Raw genomic sequence first — 16,147 nt, 5'->3', positions numbered from 1 at the left:
GCAGGGATGTAGAAAACGTGTGTCATTAGCTGCAAACAAACGTTCTCTGCAATAAATGGCATAAACGTTTCACTGTACGCAGCTGACCTCTAGGTGGCAGCATTGCTCAAAAATAGAATTTATTAATGGCGAAATGCACTATATTTAAAAATAAAGTATTTTTTTGGGGGCGAGTAGATAAATTAACTAGAACTGTAGGACTAGTACATTTTTTAAGACTGAGCAAGGCCTGCACTAGTATTCCGGTGTCTAGGGACCGCATAATCTATAAAAGGTGCACTAGCCTGTCCGCCAAGAGGATCAGGTTTTGAGTCACAGTAATGGCTGGCATCAAAAAAATAAGTAACATCTCCCCCACCCACTACAATGGCTAAGAACACCAGCTCAAAAACATTTTAAGGCAGCCTACATCATATACAGGCCTGTGGCAACCCAATCACCACCAAACTAACCGACCAACTGGTTACCTGTGGAGGAAATAGTAATTCCAGAAAACCAAACATTGTAAGAATAGCATTCAAAAAGAAAGAAGCAGAAGACATGCCTTCTTTTATCCGCCAACACTGAAACTGCATTTGAATCCGAATTCACATGGCACCATCCCTTCTACAGTTCAGGAAATAATTAAAGACCATGCTAGTTCAGGAATGTCTTCCACACTCGACTGCCAGCCTCTCACTGTACATTTAGGTGTTTCTCCCAATCATTCCCATGTGCTCCGTTGCACGATGGCTCGGCCTGCGCCATTTCAATACCTTGCTTACAGTAGTAGAGTGATGTGAACCCACGTATTTCCTACCATCAGCAGATCTATATTTGGGTCACTTACCCTCCACCCTTGATAAGGTTCAGGTCGGAGTCCACCTCATCTGCTCCATCAATGGCAACGTCAAGCTGCAGAGAAAGGGAGCAAGCAGTGAAAAGAACTTGAGGCCTGCAGAGGCATATTAAGAAGGTGCCAAGCAAGAGAGACAACTTATCTGAGTGACTTAATTCTCTCCCAAGACCACATTACTGGAACAGTAGCGTTAGATTTAAAAGGGCCAAACACTGCCGATGTAACGCCAACAAAGTTACGCGAAGAATCGTCGGAGCCCATTTGACAGACACCCAAAAACAGTCCCCCGAGGGTACAGACTGGAAAAAAACAGAGCAACATCATCCCTGAAATCATACAGAAAACTGGCAACTTACTACTTTTCCCGTTTCAATGAGACCCACCATCAGACTTTCCTCCCCTAACTCCCCCCTCTTTATGGGCCAATAGACAGAGCACTTAGATACATTAATCAGCGAGGTTTAAAAGTAGAACTGACCCAGGTCCAGTTTTTAGCGAGATGTTAGACCACATCAGTCCCTTAATCCGTCAATGATTCAATTTAGGCCATTTGATACCATCCTCCCCACCTAGACATGGATGGCCTGGACATTATTATACATTCAAATGAAGTCTTCCATACTCACCCCCCCCCTTCTTACTGTGCACCAGAGTAATCAACTGCACCACAAGATCACACAAATGGCAAACCTGTAGCATATATGTGCTAATAACAACATCACAGAATGTCCGTTTGTACAGAATGGACATGAGGGTATGGATGAAAGAAATGATTAACGCTTAATTCAGTAAAGGGGTCATTAAAAGGAATGGTTCGCCCAAAAAATTTTTATTGCCCAAAAAGATGGGCAATAATAAAAACACATAAACTTGCACTTTTTTTTGTTAAGTTCCTATGTAAAATTTTGAGCAATTCAAGCTCAAAAATTGGAAAAGCAAAGAAATCAGCTGTAGGCAGAAACACTGCGGCATGTAATCAAAACCGCATTGTGTTTCTGCCTGCCTTGGCTTTCACTTTGGGTCTCCGGTGCTCCGCTGGGGGAGCACCGGAGACCCAAAGTGATAGCCACGGCAGACAGAAACAACGCGGTCGTGTTTGAAAACGCTGCGGTTTTTCTTTCCAAGTTTCTCCGGCTCGGAGGAGCCTGAGAAACTTGGAAAGAAAAACCGCAGCGTTTTCGAACACATTAACGTTGTATTTATGTTTGCGGTCGCTTCAAAAGCGACCGCAAACAGAAATAAAACCGCAGCTTTAAAAACGTATTTATAAGTTTTCCGGGCTCCTCCATTTAAAAAAAAAAAAAATAGCACTTACCGAGATGCAGCTGCAGCTTTTCTGCCTGTAGTCTCCGGTCCGAGTCCTCCGAGTCCCGGCACCAATGATGGAAAAGCCACCCAGTGGTAGCTTGTGTTTACTACAGCTGGCTGGCTTTTCCTTCATTAGTGCCGCAAAAGCCAGCACAGGTGGGCATCCATTTCACAAAATGGATGCGCCCATGTGCTTGCTTTTTCAATTTTTTTAGCTTGAATTGCTCAAAATTATACATAGGAACTTAAAAAAAAAAAAAGTGCGAGTATATTTTTTTTATTATTGCCCATCTTTTTGGGCAATAACACATTTTGGGCGAACCATTCCTTTAACGCAGACCATACTTAATTACAGTCAGGTTTTAAGTTAACCATAATGAATACAAATTACAGAAATACAGATCATCAATTTCAAAAATCTACATATTTTAACCAGTCTGTCAATTCATTGAATACCAAATTCTATTCAGGACGTCAGTTTCATATGCTGCCCGCTGAGTCCTCTTACCTCTGGATTTCTGTCCAGGTCACTCAAGACCAATCCATTTTGTAAGATCAGCTGGCGTGCCTTAAACAGAAATCAAAAAATATTTTATTTTGAAAGCTACAACCAGTCTTACACAGAACGAAAACTTGCAAGTTTCCCATTTGATGGGAAAAATGTTCTTGCAGCATGAGTTGGCAGGACCAGGCAATAATTCCCGTTACCAGCCCTACGCAGATGGCTGTATCTGCCACTTTTACTCCCCAAGAGCAAAATGCCAACGAGGCGCATGTCCTTTGCTTGCACCCACAGACATTTACAAATCAGTGGGTTTAGAGCCACAGGAAGAAGCCCCAATTGCTCCATGATTTGATTAGTCAGAGGTGCACCTTTTACTGTGCATAAATAACTAGGTTAAAAGAAAACACATTACCAAAACATTTCTATACAAGATTTACAATATTTTGTGCTCCCCCAAAAAAAGAAATTCAAATAAAATAAAAGAATAATAAACCCACACATTTAACGCCCGCGCACCCGTTTCAAATCTATCTGGAGCACTGCCGATTACACTTTTAAAGTCCAAACCCTAACTATGCGAAAAAGTCAGTGTAATAGTGGATACAAAAGTAGCAGACCAGCAAAATTTCCTCAGGACAAGTTACTTGGCAAGAACAGAAGGGGAATCCTGCAACAGGACTCCCTAAAGAGGACACAAGCTGGCAAGCTTGGATGGACACCCTGGACCCCTTAAACACAAGTCATCTGGAGCAACTTCTCGGTTCAAGTTCCGTTATACCTTTCACCCCCACAGTACCTTCGGTTAGAAGAAATGCTTGTAGCTGGATTATCCTCTGTGCAGCAGCGACGGACCCAGTCTCCCGGTTCCTCGATCTGGTGACAAAAGGAAGGACTCTGAATGGGATGTCTCAGCAGCAGTCTTCAGAGCGGATCCTTGGCATGGATTTCTTCAGTCTCCTTGATCGGTCTGCGTTTTCTGCACTTTTTTTCTCAGCACCAACATCATCTTCGCTTCTGATGTCCTGCACTCTGGTGAGGGGACTTGGATGAGTAGGATCGTGCCTCTGGAGGTCCAACTGGAGCTCAAAGTTCTGGACGGATTAGGCCTTGCAAAGATATTGCACTGCAAATGGGTCGGAGGTCTCCTGGTATTCGCGGTCTGCAGCTCTGGAGAGGCACAACACACCTTGGGAGATGGCTCCATTTGCAGTACGTCTCATGGCAGGTTGTCCCACCAGCCAAAGGGAAGGAGTCCTCTTTGGGGCTACTCTATCGTTTAGAAAATGGGGTCAGGACAGCAGCGGTCAATTCACGGTGATGGAAGAGTCTGCAGTAGTCTCTAGTCTTCAGCTTCGGTTCTTCTGTTCCAGTGGTCGACTTGCACATCACCTCAGGAACCTCACCTTTTATTATTTTTTCCCCACACTCCTCTGCAAACATTTTACAGAAAGGGCTGGGTGGCTGTCCAATCAGTACAGCCAGCCCCCCCCAAGCCCCCCAGTGGGAACTGCTTCCATTCAGGCACTATGTAGACAAAGGGCAGGGGAGCAAATAACTCCTCCACACTTCCATCCTGCCTGCCCAGCCACACTGGAGCCTAGGCAGGGACATCCACGGGTTCCCAACAAAGGAACACACATACAGATCTCCCCCTCCCAGAATTGTAGAATGGCTAACAAAGCACAACCACAATAGAAATGGTGGAAAAAAAAGAAGGGAGCCACCATGTTATAACATAGGTGACCCCAATTGTGCACAACCGAAACTAAATACAGTCTACGGTAAAAGCACAATAGTTGGTAGAACATGTATAACACAATAGTGGAAGAATACCCCAAAGTTACATTAAAAACTGCAACAACTGTCACACTATTACAAGATAATCCTCGTGAGAGAACCGGTCTGGAACAGAAAAGGAGGTGCCCCAGCTTACATTAAGCATAAACAGAGGACAGAAGGATACAATGAAGTTCCATCTACAACTACCTGAATACCCTCTAGTGCTAGGTTGAGCTGTAGTGCCACTTATCTAAAAGCAGACAGGATAAGGAAGGTAAACTAACCACAATCCTAATATGCAACGGATGGCAAGATTAAAAAAAGCTCAGGCGTCAATCACACTGCGTGAAAAGTGCAGCGTGTGATGTCACAGTGTTATGAGAGCCCCCGTCATACATCGCGTGTACATAGTTCTGTTTGGACATTCTTCTCCTATGGTTCTGGAACCCTTCCTGAACAGGAGAAGGTGGTGCCGTTAGACATGGTTGCCTGTGGGGGACTCCCCATGATTAAAACCACTTAAATCATACAAGTGGTTGTGTCATTATTACCTCTGAATATACAACAAATGGCGATGAGGAAGCGGTCTTGAAAGGGTGTCCCAGAGTGGGTGGCGCTGAGCACATCTAGAAAGTGCTCCGGGAGAAGCTACACGGAGAGCTCGAACCACTGCAAGTAAGAGGCCTGCTTTTGTCAAGTAATATATACGTGAAAGCTACGATTGGCAAGGAATAACTACGAAGAAATACCATAAAAGTGACAGCGTTGCGTGGATCTCATCATTTGAAGGCTGCGCGAGGACTGAGCATAACGGCAAGTTGTGAGTAAAGCACCTCATGCGTAATCACGCAGAGACTATTCAGCTCTGATGTTGCTGGACTATTAGAATAAAGCACCCATAGACGTGCCATCTTAGAAAGTAATGGTTACCGTGGCTACGCATCAACGAAGCGATCACTACTTCGTATCATTACATAACGCAACGAAATAAAGTAGGATCGCACTACGGATGTACGATTAAAGTGGAAATGCGCTTTTAAATGTAATAAACGGAAAGAAAGAACATTGAAAATATTCCGGTGTTAAAAATGGTGGAAAAAGCAACATATTAATATTTATCTGACTGGAATAAAAGGACATTGAGTATTAGTTTTGTTTTTTTTTTCCTTTTTCAATGGAAACTAAACTGGATGCTTAAAGATATACTTAATAAATCTGAGCCAAGTCATGCACATGAAACAGTGACAAAGAAAAATTTTCTCTGACACTACTGAAACTAAATACATAAGTGTTACTGAGAGAAGCACATCTCTTCGAGCAGAATGCAAAATATCGCAGCTCCTATGAAATTTATGGCTTTACCTGGGAATCCAACTTCCTCGTGGGAACAATGGTTAGATAACTTCCAGCCCCGGAGCCAAGTCAAACGATGATTTGAAAGAAGCTACCTTGTTAAACTGCATAGGGGCGGGAGCTTTAAGGATTTTTTTAACTTTACCTGAAGCACATGATGCTGTGGAAGGGTCTGGAGACTCTGCTAGCAGTACTAGAAAGTATGAAAATGCACTAAACTGAGCCAACATTTTGGGAAGACAAATGTTGTTCTTGAAAAATAGATTTTTCTCCAGAAAACAATACAAGAATGAATCTAATGATGCCTATGTCGCAGTGTTGCGAGGTCTGATATCTACATGTGAATTTACTGGTGTAGCAGACAAGTACCTAAGAGACCAACTTGTTCTCCATGTAGCAGACGCACGAATACAGCAACGTCTATGGCAAGCAAAAAAAACCAACAATAGAGCAAACGCTACAGATAGCGAGGTCAATTGAACTGGGGGAAAAGCACATGAGGGAAGTTAAAAGTAGAGCTGATCAAGTTGAAGCTAAATCTGTTCAAAGCGTGACGGATAGTACATTTGGAAAGGATGAGGAGGACTTCGTCGCCTTAGTAAGAAAAATGGTGAAGTTTGATAAAGGCACGAACTCCAAAATGAACAGAGAAACTTTTCAAAGGACACAAAATAGATGTCATAAATGTGGATGGTTTAAGCATACCAATCCTGAAAAAGATTGTCCAGCATTGTTGGAGGAGTGTTACAAGTGCGGACAAATTGGTCATTTTGGTAAAGTATGCCGCACGCCAAGAGGAAGAGGGAGATTTAATTCACGCCATTATACGACAAGAGGCAACTTGGAATTTGGAAGAGGTGTTTCATATAGTGTAAAAGCTTTGGAGGAGATTGAATGTTCAGATGACTTGGTGGCGATAACAAGTGGATTTGAAGAAGATGAAGTGCAAATATTGACCATTGCATCTAAAGAGGACACCAGGGGTCCCTGGGTATTCATGGCTATTGATGGTTTTGATATACGAGTTATGGTTGACACTGGGTCTCCATATACGATGGTGGACATGGAGACATATTTGAAAGTGTTAAAGAAAATGGAAGACCTACACATGACCAGAGTCAAGAGCCACTGGTTATGGCAAGACCCCAAATGACATTGTGGGATACACATGGGTACATTTAAACTTCGAAGGAAGAAAGACCTATTGCAAATTATATGTGGCTCAAAATGGATTTTAGATAGTTGGTGGGAGCAAGCAGCTTTGAAAATTAAGATGCACCCAGGGGAGAACATACCCATATTAAGTGTTATAGCCTACAGTTGTAATTCTGCTATGGATTTAACCAAAAGTTTCCCCAAAGTCTTTAACAATAATATTGGTGTCCTTAAAGGCTTCAAAACAAAATACAAGAGAGAAGCGAAAACAGTGGTACATAAAGTGAGGAACATTCCAGTTGGCACGAGAGAAGCACTACAAAAAGGAATTAGAAAAGTTGTGTACTCAGAACATCATTGAGCCTATTGAGAGCTCGGAGTGGCTCTCTCCGATTGTGATAAGGAAACCTGAAGGGTCAATTAGACTGTGTGTAGACCTGAGGGATCTTAAAAACAATATCTGGGTAGATCGCCACCCCCTACCCACAATTGGTGCGATGCTTACCACGATGGAGCCTGCAGAATTTCTCACCACCTTGGATTTGTCTTCTGCATATCATCAGATTTTATTAGATGAAGAGTCAAGGCACCTTACTTCCTTTATAACACCCCTGGGAGCTTTCCAATATAAAAGAATGCCTTTTGGCTTGGCATCGGCTGCTGCCGTTTTTCAAAGACTCATGCAACACCTATTCAGTGGTCTACGTGGTGTTTACTATTTTCAAGATGACATACTAGTGTCTGCCATGACTGAGGAAGATCATGATGCCAAGTTGTTGGGAGTACTACAAGTTATACAACAAAGAGGTCTCACTCTTAGAATAGAGCAGTGTAAGATAAAGCAAATGGAGGTGACATATTTAGGCCATAGTATTAATGCAGAAGGGATTAAGCCTAAAGAAATCCTTGTGAACACTATCCTTAAACTACCCAACCCCACCAACAAAGATCAACTTCGGAGTCTATTGGGTCTCACGGAATATTATTCAAAGTTCGTAGATCATTATGCTGACAGGACATCCCACATGAGGAGTCTGATGAACAAAGGTACGAGGTTTGAGTGGTCGCAAGAATGCAAAAGAGAACTAGAAACAGTCAAGGACTTAATCAACAGAGCTCCTGCTCTTAAAATGTTTGACTGCAATGCCAAAACTATGATTTCTGCGGATGCCAGTAATGTAGGTTTAGGAGGTGTATTGGAACAAGTTCAAAATGGTTTGGTGGCTCCCATTGCTTTTGCTTCAAGAACTCTGAAGGGAGCAGAAAAACTATTCCACCATTGAAAAAGAAGCTCTGGCAGTGAAGTGGATTTTAGAACATTTCAAAGGGCTTGTTTGGGGAATTCCAGTTTAGCTCAAGACAGACCATAAGCCACTCATACATGTCCTGAATCCTAAAAATCTGCATTTGACATCTCCACGTATTAGGAGGTGGATCCTAATCATTATGCAATATAATGTGAACATAAAGTATACTCGGGGAAGGACAAATAAAGTGGCAGATTGTTTTTCTCGCCTACCTTGTATATGTGAAGAACAAGATCTAAGTGAAGTGGATGATTTTAGAGCAGAACAGTGTACAGATTGTGTCATTGCACAAATACATCCCAGTTTTAGCAAGGAAGAGTGGATGGGAGCTATAGAGACAGATTCTGAACAAAGACTATTAAGGAAAGCAGTCAAGAGTGGTTGGAAAGATGTTCATGAAGACAATGGACTTTGGAAAAAAATACAAGGATGAGATCTCATATGAGGACAATTGCATATACAGAGGAGATAGGGTGGTTACACCTGTATTCCTGAGAGGAAGAATTAAAGAGATTGGTCATGAAGGTCATGTGGGGAGAAGTATCACGAAAAGAAGATTAAGAGAGGTGTACTGGTGGCCCAACATGTGGGGTGAATTAGAGGCAACGGTTAAAGACTGCTTAGCTTGTGCAGTGAGTGATAAAGGTAAAATTAATAGAGTCACGCCATTGCAACCAGTACAAATTCCAGAGTCAGTGTGGTCAAAGTTGGCTATTGACATTGCTGGTCCATTTGAAACTCTTGAACCACAAAACATTTATTTCATTGTTTTGATGGACTACACATCTAAATGGGTAGAGTGTGGGGTCATTGAGGGGCCAGTATCATCTATGACGTTTAAGAAATTCTTGGAGGAAATTTTCAGTAGAGAGGGTGAACCACAGGAGTTGGTATCTGATAATGGATCCCAGTTCATGTCACATGAAGTTCAGAGTTTTCTGAAGGAAAGAGCCATTACACATATCACAACAGCATTGTACCATCCCATGAGTAATGGTTTGGTTGAGAGGATGAACCGCTTTAAAAGCACACAATTCAATTGGCCATTGTAAATGGCCTACCGTGGAAAAGTACACTCAAGGAGGCACTCAATGCATATAGAGTAACGCCTCATTCGACAAGAGAGGTAGAACCCTTTACATTGATGAGGGGGAAGGATTGCTACGAATAGACTTAGACCTGCGTGGATGGCTCATAAGAAGAAAAAGAATATTGACATGGAGATTGTAAAAAGAGTAAAGAAAAACCAAGAAGCATATAAAAGATATTATGATAAACAGAAACATGTGAAGGAAAGTAACATTGAATGTGGGGACTGGATCAGGGTTAAAGAACCCAGGAGAGTCCAACAAGGAGAGTCCAAATTTCGTTCTCCACAAAGAGTGGTCAAATGTTCAAAGAAGTCAGTGACTTTACAGGATGGAAGTAAGTGGTCATACGATGATGTTATTATGTCAAAGGAGAGAGGACAAGTTGGAATGGAGACTGATGCATGTACATCCACTGGTGACAGTGCATCAGTAGAGGTGTTCCATGATGGGGAAGCATCGAGGAGTCTTTATGAGAATAAAACATGTCACAAGACCCAGAAGAATTACAGAATTTCAAGAAGGATTTTGTTTATTATTGAAACTATTTATCCCAACCCAGTATATCAATATTGATATGAGGTTCCAGCTCTTCAACAAATCAGCGTGTATCCTTTGCTACATGTTATTATATTGAATTTCTTATATGAATGTTTCACTTGTATATAGTTATGTATCTTTTTCGTTATGATTGCTATAGGGAGAAAGATGTTCTAATGAGAGCCCCTGTCATACATCGCGCGTACATAGTTCTGTTTGGACATTCTTCTCCTGTGGTTCTGGAACGCTTCCTGAACCATAGGAGAAGGTTCAGTTAGACATGGTTGCCTGTGGGGGACTCCCCATGATTAAAACCACTTAGAATCATACAAGTGGTCGTGTCATTATTACCTCTGAATATACAACACACGGGCAGTGTTAAAAACACACTTGGTAAGTCAACTCATGACCTGTAGACCCAGTCTAATGTGTACTAATGCTCTAAAAGATAATCAAAAGTTAATTCAATCAGAATTAAAAAAAAAAAAAAACGATTTTTGAACATACAAATTGTTCTCTGTGACATTTCTGTCATGGAAATGTTGAAGACCAAAAAAGGGGTAACCCCTATTCAGAGCGGTCCCTCAGAGAAAGCAAAGAGTGCCCAATAATTGTGGAAGCCAAACTGCGTGGTTAATAAAAGTTTAGTCTGCCGTTTTTTAAATTAATTATACACTTTCTTCAGGACAGTCTTCATATCACAATGAATAAATAGTTACACATCGGGACTGGAAAAGGACGGATCTCGTGATGCTTCACCCTCCTTCCCTTTACTGCCGTTTAGCACGTGAACAGATTGGTGAAGGAATGAAATAACAACAAGGTCACCTTTGTGTTGCATGACTAACTTAATTAAAACCATGCATGCTATAGCGTGTTTAACAATACACACCATCTGAATAATATATCCTATTTTAGCACAGAGTCAAAACTCATTGTACCAGTACTGTGACAAATGTGGGTGAAATTATGCATTTTTTAGAACATCTTCCAGTTTAGGGTCATGAGCCCCTGTCATAACCACTGTTCGATCCACATATAATATATTGTTGTAAGCACTTTGTTGCCACACACTCATGGTATTATGAACGCACCATTTCTGCTTGTTGAGAGACCTACATGTTCGCTATTAGATCATTTACATCAAGAATTAGCCAAAAAGTGAAGTGCTATTCCCATGCATAGCTTAATTTGAAACATTAGGGGACTTCTTTATAGATGTTAACTAGCAGAGCTATCCATGTACAACTTGACTCTGGGTAAAAAAGTTCCTATCGCTTGCATACTGGTCTCCGCTTTGTGCGCGCTTGTTCCCAATTCTCCTCACTGGCTTTCTGCCTTGTTAGTCAGCCATTCGAAATATGGGATGTTGTTCTCCACAAACCAATGTGGGCAGAAACGCGGCTCTTGTCAGGAAATTAAGACGCAGTTAAGGGTCAGGCTGTCCATAGTTTGTGGACAATACAAGAGTAATGTTGAAAAGTAACGTGAACGTACCTGTACTAGTATGGCAATGTTACTCAATAACACTCGTCAGCCACAAGACGCAAGTAGAGAATCCAGATGTTTTACAACAATGACGGCTTTCCCTGCAAAGTACAACTATGATCCTCGTGTCAGTCATGCGACATAGTAGACGCAATAATCACATGATGCCCGGCGCTTAGGTCAGGCATAGCAACTGTTCTTAATACGCGGCACATCATAAGGATAAAACATGCTGATCTTGCATATCGGACCAGCGACAAGAATGCTGCTTTTGGAGTTTCTACAAATGCTGTGCGTTCATCTTTATGTCAAAACTCAAAACAAATAGGGGCACCAGCCGGTCAGGCAGGTCAGATATGAATGCTATCAGGCGACTTATATGTAGTCTCATCACGAGAAAAATGTAGCTTGTGATTCAAAAAGTAATTTGTAAAGTCAATTTAATCTCTCAGCCATTACTGAGACAAATACTCGGATGGACTAGCTGAGGAGCAATAGATTAACCATTTCCCATGTTTTAGCCCTTACATGTGCTTTTAATGACAGTGTCACTCAGCTTTTTGTGAGGGGGAAAAAAAACAAAAACCTGTGGTTTCCCAAGTTGTCATACAAGTGCCTAGAGACGGGTTGGCTACAGTATACAGTGGTCCACAAAGTAGATTCCATTAGTGTATCACTTATTTTTCTACAGTGCCTTTGGTCAATGTTCCCATAGTCATGCTGGCCAGAGGTCCAATCAATCAAATTAAGTTAACATGGCCAAAGTCTGCCAAATTATTGACTCGTTTAGACCCCGTTTGTCAGTTTTAAAGGCAGTCTGCCAAATTATTGACTCGTTTAGACCCCGTTTGTCAGTTTTAAAGGCAGAATATCCAGTTTTGTTCTCTTTTAAGTAGCAATGCTTGCGTGTACCCCTCCCCCCTCCAGGCAGACAACCTTCTCAATTATGGACCATTGTAGGTCTGTGGGGGCGTGGTTGAATTCACGAAAGTGTGCCACGATAGGTGCATTCTCCCTCTATTGTCTGATGCAAGAAGTGTTCTTGGATTTTTTTTTTTTTTAAATCAGTCTAGTTGTCATTCCGCTATATCTCAGTCTACATGGACAACTGATCAGCTATACTGCATTAGAGGCGTTACAATTAGTATAGTACTTGTGTATCCATGGCATTTGTAGACCCAGATCCAAATCCTTAGTGCGCATAGTCAAGTTGCAAACATTGCATTGGTCGAGAATGGGCCTCCATCTCCCTTCTTTCGTACGAGGAAGTACCTTGAATAAACTCTGGAGCCCCAGAGCTGGTTCCAAAACGGCTCCATCCCCACCTCCTTTAACAGGGCCCGAACCTCCAGCAACAGATGAGGGATGCGATTTTCCTGCTGAGCCACTAGTGGTATTTGAGGACACTTGTTGGAACTCTATTGTGTGTCCGTGGGTGAGAGCGTCCAGCACCAAACTGTCGGTGGAGATGGTCTCACACACGCTGACATTCGCCAGCCGGCCTCCCACTAGTCGATGGGCCGCCCTGAAGACAACAGCATCCGCCCTCGAAATCCTTGGAGCGACCCCTGTTAGCTTCCTGGGTCGAGGAGCGGGAGGGCTGGCGGTAAGAGGAGCCGCCCCAGGCGAAACCCTTTGCATCCTGAGGAACGAAAGGACAGTCATCGTCACTATAATGTACCTAGGGCACGTGCCGTCTGTGTCCATTTTGATAGCTTGGAGGGATTCATCCACATCCTTCCCAAACAGGTTATCCCTGTCAAAGGGCATGTTCAAAACCCTTGTCTGGACCTCTTGCCTAATTTTGGTGGCCTTGAGCCAGCCTCGAAGGCAAACGCAATTTCCCATCTGACGGAACCCTGTGTCCGCAATGTCAACGGTCACGGATGGCGTGGTCCGATGCCACCTCGGATCACCAAAGCCTCCACCCGCTTGTCATTCGGGGAGGAAGTCCAGGAGTGGCGCCAGATTAAACCACAGCTCCCGGTCATATCTGGCCCCGATCGCGAGGGCGTTGGCAGACTTTTTGCCACCGATGTTAAGCAGAATCCTGTGCAGTTCCCTTACGGAGCACTACAGAAGATTAAGACTACAGGTATATGCAATGAATCCCCTTTGGTATCAGTTTGTACCACAAAGATTTAGTTGGTAGCTGTGGCTAAGCAGTCAGACTTAAGAGGGAGAAAAGCAGTATTCAGGGTTTACACATTACGACTACAATACTATGGAACAAGGAAACACTGACCAAAGCTTTATATCAAAAAGATATATATATATATATATATATATATATTTTACACACTCTGATGTTCACACACAAATCACTATTATAAAATCAGTCAGAAAAGTATACAAAACTCCCTATTTAAATTGTGGACAAGTTTGAGCAATAGTGAAAACTGAGCAAAATGGCACAGTGAAAACCAAGCAGAAATGGCACTCTAATAATTTCTCAAAAGGGAGGGAAAGGTCAAGTTATACAGGAATATACTCTTTAACACACCAGCACACTTCCCAAGAAGATTGTGAACAAGTTGGGCAAGGCAGTACTTAAGCATGTGCAATACCGAGGTGAAAACCGAGGGAAGGAAAAGGTGGTTATAAGAGTTAAGTGCACCAACACATTTCTAGGAGAGAAGCAATCTAGAGAAGGCAGCTGTAACAGATTTAGCCAGAGTCAATAGGCTTGTGCCAGAGTCAGTGGTACAAGGCAAAGTGCCCAGGAGCATGTTCTGGTCGCTGCAGTCAAGTCTTTGTTTAACGATTCAAAAAGGCAGTTGCAGAAGGTGAAAGACAAAAAGCTAGATGATCGGGGCGGCCAACCCAGTAGGTAAGTAAAGGATTTAAAACACCTTTAGCAGTACTCAATGAAACGGGAGGCCTGGCAGAACAATGTACCTTAAAAGTGGAAGAGGTTCCTGCGGTGGCAGTAGTTCCTGGCAGTTCCTGCAGTTCGGGAGATCCAGCAGAGGAAGAGAGGCTCTCGTCATGGAGGAATGTTCGAGTTACTGCACTGCCCAGGGATGAAACCAGCCACGGTGCTGCCAAAACTAATAAAACGGTACGCTCCTTTAAATCGCGATCCGTGTGGACGGGTGCATGGCTATCCGGTCTCCTAGTGCTTGGCACCGGCGATTCGACCAAGGCAGGTCCTGGAAGGCGATTGGCGAACTGGTTGGCCGCACCAGCTCAAGGGAAGATCTTCGAGTCGTTGGAGAAAAGTGGTGAGGATCTGCAGCAGGGCTTCACCGGTGGTTCAGTCGTTGCAGAGGTCTTTGGCTTCTCTCCTCTTCGGCTTCTTAGTTCGAGTGGCGACGTCTTGTCCTCCAGTACTCAGGACCCTGCTTTTATGCAGCAAGACCCCCATTCATACAGCCTAGCTGTCACTCACAGTGGGGTGGCTCTCCTGGCGGGAGAACCCCCCAGCCTATCAGGGCAGAGTGCGACTTGGGTTGGGTATGCCAGGGTGCCTATTCCCCCTCCCACACATCCTGTCTACCCCAGACTCAGTGGCGCCGAGGGAAGGGCTTCTGTGCAGAAGCCCACCAAAAGGACGAACAAAGGATCCCCGACCTGGGTTATGACTATATCGAAAGACACAAGAAAGAAATTAAATCAAAGTTCTGGCAATAAAAACCTACCGGAGTAAAGTTATTAAAATACACCGGAGGTATGTTAGAGGGTGTCAGTAAAAGTGGTAGCCTCGAACAATGGGAAAATCCCATAGGAAAATATTTGCGGTCGAATATTTATGGTAGAAAACACTGCCACCAGCCAGAAACGTGAGAGAGACTGTACGGTACCCACTCGAAAATGAACACTAGGGAAAAGCTATTAACCCTTCCCAGTACCTCCATAGTAAAATGGGTTGTACTGTTTAGTTCATAATTATGGACTAGTAAAGTCAATGGGGACTTCACATGCCCGGGGAGACAGTAGTCAGTCCCAGGGTATGGAGTCTATGTTTGGGGGTCGCTATGACACACCTGTGGTACGGCAGGGAGGGTGCTGTGTACCACACATGTAAAGAAGATGATTCATATGAGAGAGTGAGAAAAACCCCATAGACCATAAGCACACAAGATAGACAGATTGCTAGTGTGTGTTCTAGGCTAAGAGTGGGGAAAAAAGGGTCTCACTCTTAGCAGGAGAAAAAAATAAACCCCTCAAATCCAGCAAAGCTGCTAGGGGACTCTATAGGTAAGGGACATTAGCCATAGAAGAGAATTCTCCCTAACCGAGTAGCTAACCTTTCTACCCATAGAATATAATTTCTTCCCCTCATTGTCCGGAGGGGTGGAAGATAAAGAATATACCGAACTCTATTTCTCCCTGGCGGCTGCTGAGACCACCAAGTCTGGCGATGGTTGAGAATGCAAGCACTTGGGTGCAGAGTAGGGCACCGTGTACTTTGTCTCCAGCCAGTCTCTCTCTTCGCTGGGGCCGTCAGGTTCTTCGTCCGAGCCAGCCCTTCATCCCAAACATCGTCCAGGAGTGGGACCGAAAGGATTGTCTTCCTTCTATGCCTCCCGCTTTTCAACATCCTGCTTTTCCTCCGGCGTGAGCTGGAAAAGCTCTGACCTTGAGCGACCATTGCATGAAAGGATCCTACTTAGTCAGGCGGTGAAGCTCTGGGCGGAGGCGACGGGACGCTGCTATCATCATCATCATCCGTGCCCTTTGTTGCGGTGTCTGATTCAGTAGCCCTTGGGGGAAGAGGGAGGCAATGTGTGGCATGGAGGCGTGGGATGCCTCCTCTTCTTGGCCGGTGGTTCCTCCGGTGTCA

The 16,147-nt window shown here is 43.5% G+C and overlaps 1 protein-coding gene across 1 annotated transcript in view; it reads right to left on the bottom strand.

The window, feature by feature from the left end:
• The window catches only part of RPIA (ribose 5-phosphate isomerase A), an 85,206-nt gene that overhangs the window by 33,066 nt on the left and 35,993 nt on the right, over positions 1–16,147 (bottom strand). Inside the window, exons 4-5 of the mRNA XM_069632208.1 lie at positions 2,655–2,714; positions 830–894 (exon numbers count right to left, since the gene is read on the bottom strand). Coding sequence (XP_069488309.1) covers positions 830–894; positions 2,655–2,714 — 125 coding nt within the window. The remainder of the gene's footprint in view (positions 1–829; positions 895–2,654; positions 2,715–16,147) is intronic.

This window comes from Ambystoma mexicanum, chromosome 6q, assembly GCF_040938575.1.
Source record: "Ambystoma mexicanum isolate Mex_15411 chromosome 6q, UKY_AmexF1_1, whole genome shotgun sequence".
Classification (NCBI taxonomy): Eukaryota; Metazoa; Chordata; class Amphibia; order Caudata; family Ambystomatidae; genus Ambystoma; species Ambystoma mexicanum.
The sequence above is the reverse complement of the archived record's forward strand: the minus strand, read 5'-3'. Positions and strand labels throughout refer to the sequence as shown.